This window comes from Procambarus clarkii, chromosome 8 (assembly GCF_040958095.1).
Source record: "Procambarus clarkii isolate CNS0578487 chromosome 8, FALCON_Pclarkii_2.0, whole genome shotgun sequence".
Lineage (NCBI taxonomy): Eukaryota > Metazoa > Arthropoda > Malacostraca > Decapoda > Cambaridae > Procambarus > Procambarus clarkii.
The window spans coordinates 43,042,961-43,066,072 of NC_091157.1; the positions used below are offsets into that span (position 1 = coordinate 43,042,961).

At 44.3% G+C, this 23,112-nt stretch overlaps 1 protein-coding gene across 1 annotated transcript in view; it reads right to left on the reverse strand.

The window, feature by feature from the left end:
* Positions 1 to 1,587: 1,587 nt before the first annotated feature.
* Positions 1,588 to 23,112, reverse strand: part of LOC123759706 (uncharacterized) — a 160,942-nt gene continuing 139,417 nt past the window's right edge. The window contains exons 15-17 of the mRNA XM_069320330.1: positions 10,615 to 10,769; positions 9,144 to 9,268; positions 1,588 to 5,510 (exon numbers count right to left, since the gene is read on the reverse strand). Coding sequence (XP_069176431.1) covers positions 5,375 to 5,510; positions 9,144 to 9,268; positions 10,615 to 10,769 — 416 coding nt within the window. The 3' untranslated portion in view covers positions 1,588 to 5,374. The remainder of the gene's footprint in view (positions 5,511 to 9,143; positions 9,269 to 10,614; positions 10,770 to 23,112) is intronic.

Genomic DNA, 23,112 nt, shown 5'->3' on the forward strand with positions numbered 1-23,112 from the left:
CTGGCTGTTACAGACTCCAGCTGGCTGTTACAGGCTCCAGCTGGCTGCTACAGACTCTAGCTGGCTGTTACAGGCTCCATCTGGCTGTTACAGGCTCCATCTGGCTGTTACAGGCTCCATCTGGCTGCTACAGACTCCAGCTGGCTGTTACAGGCTCCAGCTGGCTGTTACAGGCTCCATCTGGCTGTTACAGGCTCCATCTGGCTGTTACAGGCTCCATCTGGCTGTTACAGGCTCCATCTGACTATTACAGGCTCCAGCTGGCTGTTACAGGCTCCATCTGGCTGTTACAGGCTCCATCTGGCTGTTACAGGCTCCATCTGGCTGTTACAGGCTCCATCTGGCTGTTACAGGCTCCATCTGGCTGTTACAGGCTCCATCTGGCTGTTACAGGCTCCAGCTGGTTGTTACAGGCTCCAGCTGGCTGTTACAGGCTCCATCTGGCTATTACAGGCTCCAGCTGGCTGTTACAGGCTCCATCTGGCTATTACAGGCTCCAGCTGGCTGTTACAGGCTCCATCTGGCTGTTACAGGCTCCAGCTGGCTGTTACAGGCTCCAGCTGGCTGTTACAGGCTCCAGCTGGCTGCTACAGACTTCAGCTGGCTGCTACAGACTTCAGCTGGCTGCTACAGACTCCAGCTGGCTGTTACAGGCTCCAGCTGGCTGTTACAGGCTCCATCTGGCTATTACAGGCTCCAGCTGGCTGTTACAGGCTCCATCTGGCTGTTACAGGCTCCAGCTGGCTGTTACAGGCTCCAGCTGGCTGTTACAGGCTCCAGCTGGCTGTTACAGGCTCCAGCTGGCTGTTACAGGCTCCAGCTGGCTGTTACAGGCTCCAGCTGGCTGCTACAGACTCCAGCTAGCTGCTACAGACTCCAGCTGGCTGCTACAGACTCCAGCTGGCTGTTACAGACTCCAGCTGGCTGCTAGAGACTCCAGCTGGCTGCTACAGACTCCAGCTGGCTGTTACAGCCACCAGCTGGCTGTTACAGCCTCCAGCTGGCTGTTACAGCCTCCAGCTGGCTGTTACAGCCTCCAGCTGGCTGCTACAGCCTCCAGCTGGCTGTTACAGCCTCAAGCTGGCTGCTACAGCCTCCAGCTGGCTGCTACAGCCTCCAGCTGGCTGTTACAGCCTCCAGCTGGCTGCTACAGCCTCAAGCTGGCTGCTACAGCCTCCAGCTGGCTGCCACAGCCTCCAGCTGGCTGTTACAGCCTCCAGCTGGCTGCTACAGCCTCCAGCTGGCTGTTACAGCCTCCAGCTGGCTGCTACAGCCTCCAGCTGGCTGCTACAGCCTCCAGCTGGCTGCTACAGCCTCCAGCTGGCTGCTACAGCCTCAAGCTGGCTGCTACAGCCTCCAGCTGGCTGCCACAGCCTCCAGCTGGCTGTTACAGACTCCAGCTGGCTGTTACAGCCTCCAGCTGGCTGCTACAGCCTCCAGCTGGCTGCTACAGCCTCCAGCTGGCTGTTACAGCCTCGAGCTGGCTGCTACAGCCTCCAGCTGGCTGCCATCTACATCAGTTAGATACCCGAGCAACCCTTACACAAATATTATCCTTGGGGGGGGGGGGAAGTAATATTGCAAACACTTATTTACAACACCTATAGTAATGAATGTTTATTGTGTATTACTCTGAAATGTATTACATCAGGATTATTTAGACAATTGTAATTCAACCGTATGCTTACAAATATTGACAATAGTTTTCAAAACAGTACGAAGCTTTGCTAAGTTCTAGAAATCATGAAACAATCAATTGTTGTATTTGACAGGTCCGCAGAAATGGACAAAATACAATGTAATTTTAACAATATATTCTGGACATTTATACAATGTTATCATAAATGCACCAATAACTGTTTCGCTTCTCATTAAGCATCCATGGAAATCGGGAAATTTAAGGAAAAGCAAGATTTACTTCAGAAAACAAAAGCCACACGAGACTCGAAGAATTACCTCAAGGGAAACTAGTCTGGGATGTTTGTAGTGTGTGGTAGGGAAGTGTGCGATGCTGTAATGGCTTTGGCAGGAGCTGTCAACACCATCAATCAAACTGGCACCACGCATCAGTCTTGACTGTAGTGTTTGCTTGCTGCTGTTTGAACTCTGTAACTTGCGGTCTCTCCATATTCTATGTGAGCTAAACACAGGCTGCATCTACTCATAACTCAAGACTATAACTCTCACAAAGCAAGGATAACTACAGCCAAAATAATCTCTCATTTATCTAAAGTTTACCAGAATATATCTTGTAATACAACAAGAAAAATAAAGCATCACGTTGAAGATATACTTAATATACCTTGACCTTTAAAGGTCAAGAGCTACGTTGCCTCTCGTGTCTCCTACTACAAGCAACCTTCGTCGATAAGCGAGGTGCGTTGGTCGCCTGACCCCACCACTGTGAGACCTGGTCCACACAAGCGCAGCTAAAGCAGAACAACGAGAACACTTCCAGCTTTGTCTAGCCCTCTGTCCTGATGTTATCCCTTGTCCTACCTCACACGGACGGCCAGTCGTGGGACACACTCAGGTCCCCACTCACCACAAACGGCGAATTAAGGGACGCAGACATTGCTCCTGCCATTTGCTGTCATCTAAAAATGATGGTCACTAGCATTTTCATGTTATATATATATATTGTCTCAATGCCAGATCTTCCAGAATAAAAATGAGATGCAAAAGAAAATGAAGATCTGTGAAAGCTTTAATAAAATACACTGGACATCGTAGGATTGAACTATATTAGGCAATATCATAAACAGGACTTTGTATTTATGCTTCACTATAAGAGAAGTATCACATTGGCACTACCAAAGTATTGAAGAGCCTGCACTAAGTATCGGATCACATCTTTAGTCTTCTGTCTCCAAGACAGGTTGGAGTGAATACAACCTTCATTTTATAATATAAATTTTCCATTGACAAATGTTTACACCCTCGAGAAACCAAGCTGCGACGTCTCCCATGGATTTCTAAACTTTAACCTACAAGTAATTCACTACACAAAATTTTGACAGCTTGTATTATCGAATGAGTTTTTCCTGTTCTTAAAACACGTGGATTGTAACCAGTCTGGTGAGTGTGATGGTCTCAAAATCCAGGAGACGTGTTTTAAAACTCATAAGCATCCGGTTTATTACATGAAAGGTATCAGGTCGACTCGGATTAAACGATTTCAAAGCTACCTGATCCTCTTCACATTACCAGTAAGGTGAAGGTTTCTCTTGCCATCAGTAACACTAATGACAAACAATATATTTAAATGTACTACAGGTTAATTTACTCATACTGATTCATATTTTATAAATACGTTTTTTTTTACAAATGAAATGTAATTTAATGTATGATAAAATTTGATGAAATTAAGTTCTTATTAGAGAGGAGTATGAACTATATTACTTTGCATGAATTATGTGGGTGAAAGTACTCAGCCTTCACAACACTGAAAATGTACCTAAAAAGTGGAAGGATTAGATTTTTTTTTCAATATTTGAGTCGCATTGTCTTGGAAATTATTTACGTCGCAGTGTGACATACAACCCAAAAGACCACTCTGGGACCTGTAGGACCTGTGTCCACTCTTGGGACCTGTAGGACCTGTGTCCACTCGTGGGACCTGTAGGACCTGTGTCCACTCTTGGGACCTGTAGGACCTGTGTCCACTCTTGGGACCTGTAGGACCTGTGTACACTCTTGGGACCTGTAGGACCTGTGTCCACTCTTGGGAGGTGTATTCAATCGCCAGAAAGTGAATGTTGTTATAATATACAAATAAGTTACTTATTAGTTAAGATAAAATAAAAGGATACCCAATTCTTACGACACGTCAGAATTGATACTTGAGAATCTTACACAGTTTTTGTTTATTTATAATTTGTAGGCAAAAACTCTTTCAAAGTGTACAAAGATTATTACAGACATACTTTATATCGTGTAGTTGGTTGTAGTGAAGTCTATGTTGCCATCAGTGCGACGTTCATGCCGAGGTCCAGTTTATGAGGCTATACAGCTACAGGTCTGAACGTTTGGTACTGATGACAATATACTTCAGACTTGCTAACTTAACCGATGTTACCCACCGAGCTATAAGCGGCTGGCGAACGTGTATAATGTTAACACTCTTGTAAGAATTTCGGCGTTATTCATCAATAATAATTTCTCCGCCTCTTAATTATCCCCTACTTGTTTCTCTTTGTGTTGGCCATCTCTCCCAGTTGTGAATTTTTCTGTGCATATACATTAGAGCCTCGACGCTCTCCAGAGACTCATTGCCATGGCTTCTAGAGTCAGATTATTCTAGCAAATATATTGGTCGCTTCTGCTGGGCCTTCTGTATCAGTGTCTGGACATTTATATGGAAACTGAGACATGTTGAATGATTCTTTTTTTAACTCTGAATTGGATTTAGCATTAGAAAATGGAATTAGCGGGTTTGAAAGTATATAACTTGTGTGTGTGTATGTGTGTTCGTCATATTCGTGATGGTCTGAGTGTAGAACTGTGAAGACTGTCGAAGAGGGTGACACACTGTCACCTGGAGATGTCACTGATACAGTTCTCACCCTCGGTCACTGCCCTAACACAGACCTTACCCCCGTGCCACAGTTTTTACCTCACTGTCTCAGTTCTCACCCATTGTCACTCCACTAGCCAAGTTCTTATCCGCTAACACAGATCTCACCCACTTACACACTTTTCACTCATTGACACTCCACTGACAGTTCTTTCCCAATAACACAATTTTCTCCCCACTGACACAGTTCCCACACAGTGATACAGTTCTCGCCCACTGACTGTCAACTGGCATATTTGCTAACCACTGACACTCCACTGACAGAGTTGTCAATCACTGCCACAGTTCTCACTCACTGTGTTGTTTGTTCATGTCTATGGTAAATTTATTTGGCTTAATAATGTTCTTTCTCTGCGTGAACACATGAACAATTATGCATTTTGTCTTTAAACAAAGTGTTCTTAGCTCGGCTGTGTTTACGGTTTCCATTTGAATAATTATATATATATATATATATATATATATATATATATATATATATATATATATATATATATATATATATATATATATATATATATATAATAGTACAGTAGTTAATAAATTAATCGCAATTAGACTAAACTTGCCTAAAAATCAGGGAATTAAATGTAATTCTTGTTATAATATAAGGTATACATATTACTATATTAATTTATATTATAATAAGAGACGCTCTCAATGGAAAGAATAAAATATATTTAGGTGAAGCGAACTTTCCCACTCAATGGCATGATGTGTGGAGGACGAGGACGAGGACGACGAGGAGGAGGACGAGAAGGAGGAGGACGAGGAGGAGGAGACCGCTCGCCTTCGTCCCTACTTGATAAGCGGCAGTTCCTGGTTGTCACAGACGTCCATGTTGTAGTAGACGGCATCAGAGTTGGAGGTCATTGGCATGGCGGCGCCGTCGGAGTCGGCCTCCAGCCGCAAGGCGCCCTTCCGGTCCCCGCGTCTGTCAGTGGAGGAGGAGGAGGTGAGGCAGCTCACTAGGATGTGACACTCAGGAGGAGAGCTCAGTACAGTGGGTGGCATCACGTCTCGGGGTATTCATTTATTGGTGTATTACTGAATGTGTTATTGCTGCTCAAAATACCCACCGACATCTAATTTAAGGGGACATATTCTGCTGTAACCCTTGTAACATGCCTCGTACAGCCTGTGCAGCAACTAATAGCATTTGAGAACGTTCCTATAAGAGTTCCTTCAGTGAATAGACTGTAGGAGATAGAGTTGACAATATACTACATGATTAAGAAGACCGCAAACTTGCTCATGAAGAACTCTATATCTCAGGTCTAATATGTCTCATAGGCTTTAATAACAAATGTCTCTAAGAAAGTTATTTGAATCTCAACAGTGTTTAAACCTAACAGACAGTTATTTTTAGTGTCTATAAGCTTTAATAACACGAAAAATTACATGAAAAAAGGTTATCTAAACCTCAGATTTAAACTGTATCTAGCCTTTAATAACTCTTTCCTATAAAAAGACAACTATCTAAACTTTAGGGTTCAATTAATCCTCGGCTCTAATAACAGGCGTCTATAAGAAGGACTATTATCTAAACTTATATTACAACTGTCCCTAAGACTTTAATAATACAGGAATTAAAATTGTGTGACACTGTTTAATTAGTTCTAAAGGATTCGTTGTTCACATGCATTTCAAATGACAAGTTCAAATTATAATCCCTTTTTTGGAGAACATTTCTGATTTTATTATAACAAATTAAATCTTGAAGTTAAGTAAATGAAGCAGAGGGATACTTACGGTTTAAAGATGGACTGTTAAGAGGATTATTTACAAATGTCTTTATGTCTTTAATAAAGACATTTATTTACAAATGTCTTTAATAAATGTTGGGGTCCACCCCTAGCGGCTCGTGTGTGTGTGTGTGTGTGTGTGTGTGTGTGTGTGTGTGTTGTGTGTGTGTGTGTGTGTGTGCTTATTTAAGAGTGTCTACGGAGAAGTGCCTCTCTAAGTGCCTCTTTAACCTAGTTCTTTATGCCTTGCCTTGCTTACGATCTTCTCGGACGTAGGTTCGAACCCTCGTCACGGCCCTTGTGGATTTGTTCAATTGATACAACATGCTGGTGATTGTTTATATACTTAATTTTCTCCAAGTGTGTAACCAGTCTTAACCTAATTGATTATTCTTTCAAGTACTTTACAAGGGATGGTGATATTGGTCTGTAGTTCAGTGCCTCTTCTTAATCTCCTTTCTGGAAAATTGGTAACGCGTTGCTAGAAGAAAATAAAATGTGTGTGCATTTACTATTTGTATTTACTATTTGTGCCTGCAGAATCGAGATATTAGCTCTTGGACCCCCGCCTTTCTAACCAATCTATTTTTCCTCTATTATGTCTACGACATGTATTTCTCACTAAAACACACACACACACACACACACACACACACACACACACACACACACACACACACACACACACACACACACACACTGGAATTCTGGAATTCATTCACTGGCTACTGGAATTCAACACGAGCAAATGTAAAGTTATGGAAATGGGACTAGGAGATAGGAGACCAAAGGGACAGTACACAATGAAGGGGAACAGCCTACCTTTCACGACGCGTGAAAGAGACCTGGGGGTGGACGTAACACCTAATCTATCTCCTGAGGCACATATAAATAGGATAACGACAGCAGCGTACTCTACACTGGCAAAAGTTAGAACATCATTCAGAAACCTAAGTAAGGAGGCATTTAGGGCGCTTTACACTGCCTACGTGAGGCCAGTCTTAGAGTATGCCGCCTCATCATGGAGTCCCCATCTGAAGAAGCATATAATGAAACTGAAAAAGGTTCAGAGGTTTGCAACGAGACTCGTCCCAGAGCTACGAGGGATGGGGTATGAGGAGCGCCTGAGGGAACTGTGCCTTACGACACTAGAAAGAAGAAGGGAGAGGGGGGACATGATAGAAACGTATAAGATACTCAGAGGGATTGACAGAGTGGACATAGACGAAATGTTCACACGGAATAGTAACAGAACGAGGGGACATGGATGGAAGCTTGAAACTCAGATGAGTCACAGAGATGTTAGGAAGTTTTCTTTTAGCGTGAAAGTAGTGGGAAAATGGAATGCACTTCAGGAACAGGTTGTGGAAGCAAATACTATTCATAATTTTAAAACCAGGTATGATAGGGAAATGGGACAGGAGTCATTGCTGTAAACAACCGATGCTCGAAAGGCGGGATCCAAGAGTCAATGCTCGATCCTGCAGACACAACTAGGTGAGTACACACACACACACACACACACACACACACACACACACACACACACACACACACACAAATCCCCAGGAAGCAGCCCGTAGCAGCTGTCTAACTCCCAGACACGTATTTACTGCTAGGTAACAGGGGTACCAGGGTGAAAGAAACTGCCCACTTGTTTCTGCCTCGGCCGGGAATCAAACCCGGGCCCTTAGGACTGCAACCCACGAGCGCTGCGACGCGCACACACTCAGCCGCGAGGCTCCTGTGTGTGTACTCACCTATTTGTGCTTGCGGGGGTTGAGCTCTGGCTCTTTGGTCCCGTCTCTCAACCGTCAATCAACAGGTGTACAGGTTCCTGAGCCTACTGGGCTCTATCATATCTGCATATGAAACTGTGTTATGGAGTCAGCCTCCACCACATATGGAGCCTAATGCATTCCATTTGTCAACCACTCTGACACTAAAAAAAGTTCTTTCTAATATCTCTGTGGCTCATTTGGGCACTCAATTTCCACCTGTGTCCCCAAGTGCGTGTGCCCCTTGGGTTAAATAGCAGGTCCTTATCTACCTTATCAATTCCTTTGAGAATCTTGTATGTGGTGATCATGTTCCCCCTAACTCTTCTGTCTTCCAGTGACGTGAGGTTTAACTCTCGTAGTCTCTCCTCATAACTCATACCTCTCAGTTCGGGTACTAGTCTGGTGGCAAACCTTTGAACCTTCTCCAGTTTAGTCTTATTCTTGACTAGATATAGACTCCATGCTGTATATCAGTTTGTATATCCATGTAAATGGATATACAAACTAAAAGTCACGGCTAAGATATCTATTTTCCTTAACAAAACTTCTATGAGCATATTCTCTGAAAATGTTTTTTTTTTTTTCTAAATTTCGGTCTTACACTCTTAAATAAACTCCTATGATTATATGAACTCTGAAATATTTTGATAAAACTGAACTCTGATTTTTTTTTAATTTCTCCCATACGAATCATTTAAGAACGTATGAGTGATTTTCGGTCTGAATTTCTTCCATAAGAACTCTTTTTAACTCCAGATGAGTGATTTTGAAAAAAAAAATACCGTAGAGTTTATTCTCAGTAAGATCGGAGCGAACTTTGCCCCTGAATTTGTTATAACAATTCCTTAACAATCTTCTATGACTATATGAATATTGAAATAATTTAGCCTTAAATGGATGTGATAGAATAAAACTCTGAAAAGAAAATGAAAAATTTACCTGGAACCCCTTGCAATCCAGCGTCCATTTTTCCAGATAAAAAAGGGACGCTGGACTGCATTCCCTACTACCTATTCCCTACTGTTACACGCGCGCGCCCACCTGGATTTTTCGAAGAGAGAAGTTGGTCTTGGTCTTCTGACGGAGGAGAGGCCCTTGCTGGGGCGAGGCAGCTTCATGAAGCACTTGCGGTAGGTCCTGTTGACGCGGCAATGACACGCTCCAACCTGCCGGGGTGATGACACATGGGTTAGTCATGGGAGGCGGGGAGATATGACACATGACAGTCATGGGAAGCGGGGAGATATGACACATGACAGTCATGGGAGGCGGGGAGATATGGCACATGACAGTCATGGGAAGCGGGGAGATTTGACACATGACAGTCATGGGAGGCGGGAAGGTATGACACATGACAGGCAAATGTCATGGCAGCGAGCGCAATGCCCACTAGATGACACGCATCACAATAAGGAATGTGAGACGAGACACAGGACAATTGGAGAATTAGGAGGTGGGTAAGACACAACCTGGTCATGATATCATATGACACAGCACACATTAAAGTGACCGGGTCTTAAGCCCCCCCAACCATGACGTGCATCTGGTGTACAGGAGGATGCTCTGAAATTGCATCCTCTCCTCTTTAATAATTCATACCATATTGACATCAAAATCCTCAACAGACAAAATATGATGTATTGTACTGTAAATCAAAGCGGCTCCCGTGCAACACATTTTCTATGCATGGGACCGTACGGTTACGTAGGTTAGGTTAGGGTGTTTCAGTACACACACACACTGGCTGTTTTGTCCAGTCGAGAACTGACTCCTGTGGCTCAGAAAATTTACTATAAAGAATTTTTGAGAACTGCAGCTTTAGTGGGAGTTCATTGTATAGAGGAAAGTTAGTTAGGGATTAACTATTAACTTAGTAAGTTAGGGATTAACGTAAACTTAGGGATTACTGTCTGTTTACAGCCGAAGGCAAAAATGTAGGAGAAAGGATAACGTCTCAAAGACTTCTCTGTCATCTCTCAATGCATGTTATATTGCTACATTATTCCCAAATACAACTTTCAGAAAATTCTCCCCCACACTCTAGGCATTTTGTATACTTTCTAATCGTTTTCAGTACACACATCCTTAAGGCACTCTGTGCTTTCTTGCTGGAAGTCACACACAAACATTAAAATGTTCTTCCTGTGTCTCATCATCTTTGCATCTCTAAATCATCACAGCCCTATAAAGGTCCCCCCTCCTCCGCCTCCAACAGGGACAACCCCACCCCTCCAACAGGGACAACCCCACCCCTCCAACAGGGACAACCCCACCCCTCCAACAGGGGCAACCCCACCCTTCCAACAGGGACAACCCCACCCTTCCAACAGGGACAACCCCAGCCCTCCAACAGGGACAACCCCACCCCTCCAACAGGGACAACCCCACCCCTCCAACAGGGACAACCCCACCCCTCCAACAGGGGCAACCCCACCCCTCCAACAGGGACAACCCCACCCCTCCAACAGGGGCAACCCCACCCCTCCAACAGGGGCAAGAGCATGGCACTCACCACCAGAATGAAGATAAGCAAAGCGGAGGCGAGCGTGGCTATGGCAACATAGATGTTCTTCATGTGGTTGAGGGGCATCCCGATGGGCAGGTGGACGTCGAGGGGCACTGGCTCCACCGTGCCCACAGCTCCCACTGTCTCGGGCACCGCCTCGTCTGCACCCAGGGGATACCAAAAGGAACTTTATTTCTGAGGTTTGATGGATGGGGCAGAGGAGAAAGAGGAGGGAAAAGGGAAGGGGGGAGAGAAGATTGGGGGAAATTGAAGGACTAGAGATAGGTGAGAGAGAGAGAGAGAGAGAGAGAGAAAGAGAGAGACATAAAAGAATGAGTGAAACACAGCCAGAAACTCAACAGAGAACGAACTCGCTCATATCACTCAAATCATGACAACAAAAATGAATAAAAAAATATTCCCAAACTTCTGTTTAAAAAAAGGTTTATCCTAGAACATGGTGCTGTCTGGGGCTTTCAGAATGACACACTGGTATTGTGAGGCACTCCACCAGTAGTGAAGAGGCACTCCACCAGTAGTGTAGAGGCACTCCACCAGTAGTGTAGAGGCACTCCACCAGTAGTGAAGAGGCACTCCACCAGTAGTGTAGAGGCACTCCACCAGTAGTGTAGAGGCACTCCACCAGTAGTGAAGAGGCACTCCACCAGTAGTGTAGAGCCACTCCACCAGTAGTGAAGAGGCACTCCACCAGTAGTGTAGAGGCACTCCACCAGTAGTGAAGAGGCACTCCACCAGTAGTGTAGAGGCACTCCACCAGTAGTGAAGAGGCACTCCACCAGTAGTGAAGAGGCACTCCACCAGTAGTGTAGAGGCACTCCACCAGTAGTGTAGAGGCACTCCACCAGTAGTGTAGAGGCACTCCACCAGTAGTGTAGAGGCACTCCACCAGTAGTGTAGAGGCACTCCACCAGTAGTGAAGAGGCACTCCACCAGTAGTGAAGAGGCACTCCACCAGTAGTGAAGAGGCACTCCACCAGTAGTGTAGAGGCACTCCACCAGTAGTGTAGAGGCACTCCACCAGTAGTGTAGAGGCACTCCACCAGTAGTGTAGAGGCACTCCACCAGTAGTGAAGAGGCACTCCACCAGTAGTGTAGAGGCACTCCACCAGTAGTGAAGAGGCACTCCACCAGTAGTGAAGAGGCACTCCACCAGTAGTGTAGAGGCACTCCACCAGTAGTGTAGAGGCACTCCACCATAGAGGCACTCCACTATAGAGGCACTCCACCAGTAGTGAAGAGGCACTCCACCAGTAGAGGCACTCCACCAGTAGTGTAGAGGCACTCCACCAGTAGTGAAGAGGCACTCCACCAGTAGTGTAGAGGCACTCCACCAGTAGTAAAGAGGCACTCCACCAGTAGTGAAGAGGCACTCCACCAGTAGTGTAGAGGCACTCCACCAGTAGTGTAGAGGCACTCCACCAGTAGTGTAGAGGCACTCCACCAGTAGTGTAGAGGCACTCCACCAGTAGTGAAGAGGCACTCCACCAGTAGTGTAGAGGCACTCCACCAGTAGTGAAGAGGCACTCCACCAGTAGTGAAGAGGCACTCCACCAGTAGTGTAGAGGCACTCCACCAGTAGTGTAGAGGCACTCCACCATAGAGGCACTCCACCATAGAGGCACTCCACCAGTAGTGAAGAGGCACTCCACCAGTAGTGTAGAGGCACTCCACCAGTAGTGTAGAGGCACTCCACCAGTAGTGAAGAGGCACTCCACCAGTAGTGAAGAGGCACTCCACCAGTAGAGGCACTCCACCAGTAGAGTAGAGGCACTCCACCAGTAGTGTAGAGGCACTCCACCAGTAGTGAAGAGGCACTCCACCAGTAGTGTAGAGGCACTCCACCAGTAGTGTAGAGGCACTCCACCAGTAGTGAAGAGGCACTCCACCAGTAGTGAAGAGGCACTCCACCAGTAGTGTAGAGGCACTCCACCAGTAGTGTAGAGGCACTCCACCAGTAGTGCAGAGACACTCCACCAGTAGTGAAGAGGCACTCCACCAGTAGTGTAGAGGCACTCCACCAGTAGTGAAGAGGCACTCCACCAGTAGTGTAGAGGCACTCCACCAGTAGTGTAGAGGCACTCCACCATAGAGGCACTCCACCATAGAGGCACTCCACCAGTAGTGAAGAGGCACTCCACCAGTAGTGTAGAGGCACTCCACCAGTACTGTAGAGGCACTCCACCAGTAGTGAAGAGGCACTCCACCAGTAGTGAAGAGGCACTCCACCAGTAGAGGCACTCCACCTGTAGTGTAGAGGCACTCCACCAGTAGTGAAGAGGCACTCCACCAGTAGTGAAGAGGCACTCCACCAGTAGTGTAGAGGCACTCCACCAGTAGTGAAGAGGCACTCCACCAGTAGTGAAGAGGCACTCCACCAGTAGTGTAGAGGCACTCCACCAGTAGTGTAGAGGCACTCTACCATAGAGGCACTCCACCATAGAGGCACTCCACCAGTAGTGTAGAGGCACTCCACCATAGAGGCACTCCACCATAGAGGCACTCCACCAGTAGTGTAGAGGCACTCCACCAGTGTCCAAGGGGTAGTGAAGGGTGAGGGAGGGAAGGGTGGTGAAGGGTGAGGGAGGGAAGGGTGGTGAAGGGTGAGGAAGGGAAGGGGTGGTGAAGGGTGAGAGAGGGAAGGGTGAGGAAGGGAAGGGTGGTGAAGGGTGAGGGAGGGAAGGGTGGTGAAGGGTGAGGAAGGGAAGGGTGGTGAAGGGTGAGGAAGGGAAGGGTGGTGAAGGGTGAGGGAGGGAAGGGGTGGTGAAGGGTGAGGAAGGGAAGGGGTGGTGAAGGGTGAGAGAGGGAAGGGTGGTGAAGGGTGAGGGAGGGAAGAGTGGTGAAGGGTGAGGGAGGGAAGGGTGGTGAAGGGTGAGGTAGGGAAGGGGTGGTGAAGGGTGAGGAAGGGAAGGGTGGTGAAGGGTGAGGGAGGGAAGGGGTGGTAAACCCAGAAGTCAGAATGTTGTTAAAAAGATCAACACTTAAGAAATGAATATCATGACCAATGAGCAAAAAATATGTTTAAATAAGTCAAGACAAAGCCATTAACCTTAGACATAAAAGATACTTAGACATTATAAATGATTATCATGTAGATAAATACCCAGAACACAGGCGTAAATGAGGCATAAAATAAAAGAAAAAGTGTAATAATATTAAAATTTTCAATAAACAAGAAACTATAATTTTAGCAATAAAAATATCAAACTTTCTATATATTTTCTGGTAAAAATGTGAACAATATATATAAATATATATGTATTAAAAATAACAAAGTTTGCATATAAAAATGTTCAAACCGAAAGAATAGTGTTCAATAGTCTATAAGCGCGTGCAGAATGACCTTAAACAGATCTCGCCCTCCTGTCTAACCGTTCTGAGCGGCTGATTACGGTGAGCAGTCAGACTTAGCTCTCCTGTCTAACAGTTCTGAGCGGCTGATTACGGTGAGCAGTCAGACTTAGCTCTCCTGTCTAACAGTTCTGAGTGGCTGAATCGGTGAGCAGTCAGGTCACGCTCTCTTGTCTAACGGTTCTGAGTGACTGATTATTGTAAGCAGAGTAAGACCTTGCCGTCCTGTGTAAGAGTTCTGAGTGGCTAATTCTGGTGAGCAGCGTGTTAGAGAAAGCGACATGCTAAGGGGGATGCACATGCACTGAGAGAGCAAGGTTGTTTATCATACAGTTTAGCTCCTGATGCTCGATTCTGTGTTCCTGTGTGTTTTGAACACACGGGAACACTCCTGTGAACATTCACACGTTCACTTCAGGTCCAGTGAACACACATTATATATAATCATGTTCGTATATCACCAAAACTCGTACACATACATATTTTATGTAATAAATATGTAACGAATAACCAGAGTAAAAATGAAAGGTTAATAGGTTATGTCTAGCTTGTTAACCTTTCATTTTTCACTCTGGTTATTCATCCTCTGGATCAATGGAGGACCATCGACTTCGACTTCGATCATACAGCTGTTCAATGGTCCTCCATTGACCCAGAGGGAAGATGTAAGACCTGGCGGACAGCTAGAAGCCGGAGTCAGGCAACATTCACTTCATCCTATCCTTCGCCGTTCCCTAGTATTAAGGGGGTTAGGTGAATCGTAGAGTGAGGTGTCCCTACACTTACAAATGTCCATACTTCTCCTTGTATGTCACGACACACAGCACCGCTCCTGTGCCAGGTAAGTCCACTACGGGCTCACCATTGCCCGTGCTACTTGCCCCGCTCCAGTGCCAGGTAAGTTACGGGCTCACCATAGTCCGTGCTACTTGGAACTTGTTCCGAGTAGCTGAATCTATAACACCAACATAACCTTGTATGCACGAACAAGCCACTGGGTACTACTCTTTCAAGCCTGACAAAAAGATATCCAGAGACATTGCAGCTATACACAGACTCAGACTTGGTCACAAGGGCTGCTGGGAGGTAATCTCGACCATCATGACCGTTAAAAGATGATGGTGCCGAAGCTATTTTACCCCCATCATCCCGACGGCACTCTGATGGTAATCTTGAACGTAGTATTTTATCAAATCACCATCATCTTTTAACGGTGGTGATGGTGTCCTGTACACCAGTTGCGATAGTGCTCCTGGCAATATGGGTTCGAGTCACTTCTGGGATGTGACTTTTCGGTTGCATATATGCCTGGGGACCATTCAGGCTTATTCGCATTTGTGTTTCTCATGTGTGCCCCAAAGAATAAGGTGATTTGATAAAATATTATGCCCAAGATTACCATCAGAGCGCCGTCGGGATGATGGGGTAAATTGCTTCGGCTACCGTCATCTTTTAACGGTCGTGATGGTCGAGTGGCGAAGGTGTCCTGTACACCAGTTGCATAGTGCTCCTGGCGGTATGGGTTCGAGTCACTTCTGGGGTGTGTTTTATATATATATATATATATATATATATATATATATATATATATATATATATATATATATATATACACGTACAGAGACACGTACATATATATATATATATATATATATATATATATATATATATATATATATATATATATATATATATATATATATATATACAGATGAGAGAGAGAGAGAGAGAGAGAATACACACACATATATATAACAATCAGCATTCGAAGACCTCGTCCAGCTCCTCGGAGGTTGGGTGCGTACCCAGGATACAGCACGCATTTCCCCTCTGAACTGCGACACTGAGGCGCTGGAACAGGAAACTGGCCGCTCGTGGGTCTCTAGTTTTCCAAATGAGTTCCTCACCCACCTCCTTTAGGAACTTAAGTGCACATTTACCACAGGCGCCCAGAGTCTTAGAGCCTATCGGCACGAACCTGTAACAACGTTCTAAGTCTCTGTACGTGTTGATTTTCTGGGTCTCCCTGAAGGTGGCTGCCCCACCTCCCTCCGCTGAGCTGTAATGTAGATAGGCATCAGCCAATGTGGATGCACACGTGTAGTCTCACACGACCTGTTTACCTTCCCTCCATGGCTGCAGGGTGACTCCATCTGGGCGTTTTTGGCTGTTGTCAGGTCTTCACAACTGAGGTTCCCTTTGTGCTGGGCATCCAGCTGAAGCCAAACTTCTCTTGATGATGTCATTGACTGCTTCATGTCTGGCAATCTTTCCCTGTGTCTTACGACAGATGAGACCATGGCTGCCGTATTGGTCTGCCCGTGCATGGCCGCAAACACACCGGTGCTCGGTGGAGATAGGGGCGGCAAGGCGCAGAGCAACACCAATACTTAGGGCCCGATGGTCCAGGCGGGTGCCCAAGGCGGAATTAGGGACTGCCCACAGGAAGTCTCCGGCATGGGGGGCTTGCACAGCTAGGAGACGCTCTCTGTCCTTCTCCGAAGCATATATATATATATATATATATATATATATATATATATATATATATATATATATATATATATATATATATATATCCCTATATATATATATATATATATATATATATAGGGATAGGGAAGGGAAGGGATAAAATGCTATACCAAAGATTACCATCCGAGTGCCGGTGGGGAAGTGGTTCAAATAGCTACGGCTATCAGTTCCTTTTGTCCGGTCGTGAGGGTCAAGCGGATTAAGGCATCCTGTATATACCAGTTGCGTTGCTCCTGGCAGTATGGGTTCGAGTCACTTCTGGAGTGTGAGTTTTCAGGTGCATATAGTCCTGGGAACTATTCAGGCTTGTTCGCATTTGTGTTCCTCACGTGTGCCCCAAAGAATGAGGTGATTTGATAAAATGCTATGCCAAAGATTACCATCCGAGTGCCGGTGGGGAAGTGGTTCAAATAGCTTCGGCTATCACTTCCTTTTGTCCGGTCGGGATGGTCAAGCGGATTAAGGCATCCTGTACATACCAGTTGCGTTGCACCTGGCAGTATGGGTTCGAGTCACTTCTGGGGTGTGAGTTTTCAGTTATATATATATATATATATATATATATATATATATATATATATATATATATATATATATATATATATATATTTAGGGGTACGACCACTGGTTTAATTAAAGGGACCCACATCCTCGAAGAAGAAAATATATAGTGTTCAGAGAAGACCTTGTGGAATTTCACTGAATACTTTAATCTTTTCCTCTCCTGCCACCCCTATTATTTTGTTTTATATATATTAAATATATAATATATATATATATATATATATATATATATATATATATATATATATATATATATATATATATATATATATATATATATATATATATATATATATGACATATTGAATATGACCGAAAGGGTAAGATTAATGATTCCAACACGAATCTTTTCAATATTTCTAAAGTTTTCTTCACTGTTGAGGGCTTTTGGAATTTATATGTGTATCAATCTCGGAGATTATACCTATGCAATTATATGTAACCTGTGTCCACTGGTCTTGACATGTAAGTGTCTGTTTTCACAGGACTAATGCTGGGTAATTCAATACATGCACTAGATCCAGGAGGTCGAACTTTAACTGTCAAAATATTTAACCTTTCAGGAGGTCTTGACGCACTGTTGACTCAGGTGTCAATAACTGGAAGAAGACTTGTAGCTTTTAGACCCATATATGCGCATGCATGTATGTGCATATGCATGCAGAAGAACACTCTCACACCTTCGTATGTAAAGGCATATATGGAATAGCAGAGACACTCTTAATATGGACTGCTATTGGTACATACAGCTCACACATGAACAGAAGAACAGCAGCAACACCACCACACAGAATGAGAGCACTACTTATTATGGATGACTTCATGTACGGAGAGAGAGAGAGTTTGGGAATCGAGAAATCCTCCTGGCGGGGGAATAAATGTATGGAGGAAAATTAGTGGAAGCTATGGAAAGTAAGTTCTTAATAAAACATTTAAAAGAGGATGCAAGAGAAAGGAGAAGAGATACACCTCGTCATCTGGACCTGGTTATCATCCAGAATGAAGATATCAAGAGCGTGGTGTATTAAATACCACTAGGACCCAGCGGTAATTGTGTCGAATCTTTCACATATGATTAAATTCAACTCGATGAATATAATTCAAGAGGTAATGGGAAAGGATCGTAGACTACAGAAGAGGAAATTACGTGAGAGTAAGATAGATTCTGGGATATGTGTGGGACCTGGAGGTGGGGAGAGAACTTAAGGGGAAAACAGTACAGGAAGTGACAGATCAACTCAAATAGAGATGCAAAGAGGCTGAATAAACCAACATTAAGTGGAAAAAGGTTTGAGGAATTTAACAATGTAGGGCTCTATAAACTCTCTCTCAATGTAGAGCTCTCCATGTAGCTAAAATTGAAAACAGGACGGAATGAAAAAAAAAATGATGGGACAGCATGATGCGACAGAGCTACGAACGAATACACTAGAACTTTGAACAAAGTTTATAAGGAGATAAATTGCAGGTAATGTTTAATTGACTAGATTATGCAAGAGGGGAGGGGAACATACGGGAAAAGACACGGACATTTTTTAGGAGATAAATGTTAATTTCTACTGAGCGTCCACAGGTAAGCTGGAACAGCTCCCAGTGCTTGGAGAGAACTAAAGGAGCTGCACAAGTCCTCAGTATATCTCTACCTCTGATTTTTAATTATTATATTGTGTTGGCAGATTAGCCCAGCTGCTGGATGGTTCCAAAATAAATGAGAGGACAGGGAGGAAGCACTCAACTCAAGGATCTCTGCTGGGATCCACACTACTTTTAATTTATGTTGCTGATATAACTACAGGAGTCAACTCCTATTTTAAAGTAAGTCCAAGATGACTTACACAAGCTGCAGAGTTAACCTAGAGATAGCTTCTGGGTTTTAAGTGTAGTTTAAGATGATTGATATTGAAATAAAAGACAGAAGACTTGGAGGAAGATACAAAGGTATGAAAACTGTCGCCTGTAAGAAATAGAGAGACCTGGAAGGTGATATATCAACAAGCATACCTCCAGAGGCTCATATAAATAAGACAACAGCAGCAGCATACTCTACAATGACAAATGTCAGAATATAATTCAGGAACCTTAATAAGGAGGCATTTAAATAATTTTATAATAGAGGTTTTGGAGGTGTCCAACGAGGCTCGTCCCAGAGCTGCGAGATATAGGGGGTATAACCAAGGACCAAATGAGCTGGAAGATCACTACAAACGAGGAGAACAGAGACATGACAGAGATACATAAAATTGTTGGGGGAATGACAGTGGCGAAAGATGAGATGCTCATAATGAACACCAATGGGACAAGAACGCGTGGATGAACGCCTGAGAAACAGATGAGCAATAGTGATGTTCTAATGTTTTCTTCTTGTGATAGACGAGTACGCAAATGGAATGAACTAAATAATTAAGTAGATTTTAGAAACGAACTCCATTCATGATTTCAGAAGTGAATATGATAGGAAAAACAGAGCGGGACTCAATGAATTGGATAAACGGCGGCTGGAAAGGCGGGGTCCATGAACTAAGGCTTGATCATGAAGGCAGTAATACATCACTACATGCACACTCTCTGTTAATACATATTCCAGCACATAAGTATGATTTTGATTTATTGGAGCGTTTAAGCCTTCAGTTTATTTTTAAGACATGGTTCACTTTACAAGTGAGAATGTGAGAATACTAATACAAATTTATATACCTGTATATATATATATATATATATATATATATATATATATATATATATATATATATATATATATATATATATATATATATATATATATATATATGTCGTACCTAGTAGCCAGAACGCACTTCTCAGCCTACTATGCAAGGCCCGATTTGCCTAATAAGCCAAGTTTTCATTAATTAATTGCTTTTCGACAACCTAACCTACCTAACCTAACCTAACCTAACTTTTTCGGCTACCTAACCTAACCTAACCTATAAAGGTAGGTTAGATTAGGTTAGGTAGGGTTGGTTAGGTTCGGTCATATATCTACGTTAATTCTAACACCAATAAAAAAAATTGACCTCATACATAATGAAATGGGTAGCTTTATCATTTCATAAGAAAAAAAATTAGAGAAAATATATTAATTCAGGAAAACTTGGCTTATTAGGCAAATCGGGCCTTGCATAGCAGGCCAAGTACGACGTTCTGGCTACTAGGTACAACATATATATATATATATATATATATATATATATATATATATATATATATATATATATATATATATATATATATATATATGATATTTTTCATTCATTAGGTAAACTTTCCACAGTCTACGTACATTCCATGCAGCGGCCGACCCCAAAGATGCATTCGTTAATATTAACATGCTGTTCATTCAAATGGGAATTTTCTCAAACATCATTTATTAATATAAATAAGCATATTGTGCAGATTTAAGCATAGATTAGGTTAGGTATTTTGGTTATATTAGAAATTTGGTAAGTATTTTTAGTACGTCGGTGTTTACACAACCCGTCCTCACACTAGGCTGGTTAAAGCAGCGGCCGTCCTACCCAGACGCATTCATCAATTTTAACATACTTTGTATTAAAAATTTGTTTTCATATATAAATTAATATTATTATACATAAAAATTCTATGTATATTTAGGCGTAGGTTAGGTGTTTAGGTTCTGTTGGCGATTATTTGTATTCAAAGTAGCCAGGTGAATCATTTACAACGGTGCTATTCGTACAGAGGTCGTTAGCAAAGCACTCTTTAACAACTGGTCGATCGTCATCAGTTATGAGTTGTGTGTAAACCGTTTTCATTCTAAATATTTTGCTTGGTGGCTGGATTAATGAGCATTTGGCCTTTGTTGATGAGGCTGGGTTCACTAGAACTTTCAGAGACTCCATCACGGCCCTTATAACAACGAGCATGTTGTTCTGCCGAGTAAACCATTGATGCTCTCATGATCATTAGCACCAATGGTGTGGTCGGTAAGGCAACCCGTCTTCAGGCCAGGCTTATTAAAGTGGCGGCCCCGACCTCCAAGATGCATACATCAATTTTAACGAATTGCGTATTAAAAACCGGTTTGCTCTCATATAAATTAATAATATGCATTGCAGTTTTGTGTATAGTTAAGAATATTAAGTTGGTTTAGGGGTTAGGAGATGTTCGCGATTATCTGTATGCGAGGTAAAGAGGTGACGCTATCACACCTGCTTGATACCTGCTTGATGGGGTTCTGGGAGTTCTTCTACTCCCCAAGTCCGGCTCGAGGCCAGGCTTGACTTGTGAAAGTTTGGTCCACCAGGCTGTTGCTTGCAGCGGCCCGCAGGCCCACATACCCACCACAGCCCGGCTGATCCGGAACATCTCCTAGAAACAACTGCTATTTTAAGACAGTTCGTCATCGAATCATTGTTTGAGAAATGTTCGAACGTCATCAGTTCGGCGATAAACAGTGAGGCGCGGATAAACCGGTTTTTTTTTTGTCATAAACAGGAAGTTTGGATCTGGCGGTAGGATTGATGTACATTTGGGCTTTGCTGATAAGCTCGGGCTGAGGTAAGGACAATGAGTCTTACCTCAGCCCGCTAAAAAGCCTTACTAAAAAGCCATATTTTAGAGCCTGTGATCAAGTCTCCAGAGGGCCTAGTGATTGACAAATTATAACCGACATTATGTGTATGTAATGTGCTCGTGTTGGCTACAGTGGTGGTACACAAGGATGTAATGTGCTCGTGTTGGCTACAGTGGTGGTACACAAGGATGTAATGTGCTCGTGTTGGCTACAGTGGTGGTACACAAGCTCGTCTATATAACCTGCAAAATCGACTGAAGCTTAAGTAAAAATAACAAACAAAAGAAAGATGAAGCAGAAGCCATTACAAGGGATGTAGACATGCTCGGGCAAGACTTACGGAGAAACCCACATGCTCGGGCAAGACTTACGGAGAAACCCACATGCTCGGGCAAGACTTACGGAGAAACCCACATGCTCGGGCAAGACTTACGGAGAAACCCACATGCTCGGGCAAGACTTACGGAGAAACCCACATGCTCGGGCAAGACTTACGGAGAAACCCACATGCTCGGGCAAGACTTACGGAGAAACCCACATGCTAGAGTGAGTGACGAGGGCCAAGAGGAAAGGGACACACCTGGGCACGTCTGAACTACCAAGACACACCTACACATCGACACACCTGAGTAATGGACCAAGGATATAGCACAAGCACCCAACCTGCCCCTTCCCCTAGCATAGTCACCACCTTCAGTGGGACACACGAGTCCCTGGCGCTCCAGCTTGCTATACTGTCTTCTCTGCCACAGGGTAAAGGAGAGACCACAGGGATGGGTGGCCAGGCGCGCCTCGCTCTGACCACAGGGATGGGTGGCCAGGCGCGCCTCGCTCTGACCACAGGGATGGGTGGCCAGGCGCGCCTCGCTCTGACCACAGGGATGGGTGGCCAGGCGCGCCTCGCTCTGACCACAGGGATGGGTGGCCAGGCGCGCCTCGCTCTGACCACAGGGATGGGTGGCCAGGCGCGCCTCGCTCTGACCACAGGGATGGGTGGCCAGGCGCGCCTCGCTCTGACCACAGGGATGGGTGGCCAGGCGCGCCTCGCTCTGACCACAGGAAGCTGGACACTGAGGAGTTGAGGTCATGGAAGGTGCGTGTCGAAAGAAAACATTTATGGATTGGTGAACACATTTTGTGAGTTGGACGAGACTAGTGTGTGTGTGTGTATTGGGTCAGGAAGCAGACAAGGAGGACAGTAGCACTGGTTGGTGTACACAGCTGTGACAGGTGTTCAAGAGGAACACAAGAGCAGCACTGGTTGGTGTACACAGCTGTGACAGGTGTTCAAGAGGAACACAAGAGCAGCACTGGTTGGTGTACACAGCTGTGACAGGTGTTCAAGAGGAACACAAGAGCAGCACTGGTTGGTGTACACAGCTGTGACAGGTGTTCAAGAGGAACACAAGAGCAGCACTGGTTGGTGTACACAGCTGTGACAGGTGTTCAAGAGGAACACAACAGCAGCACTGGCAGGTGTACAC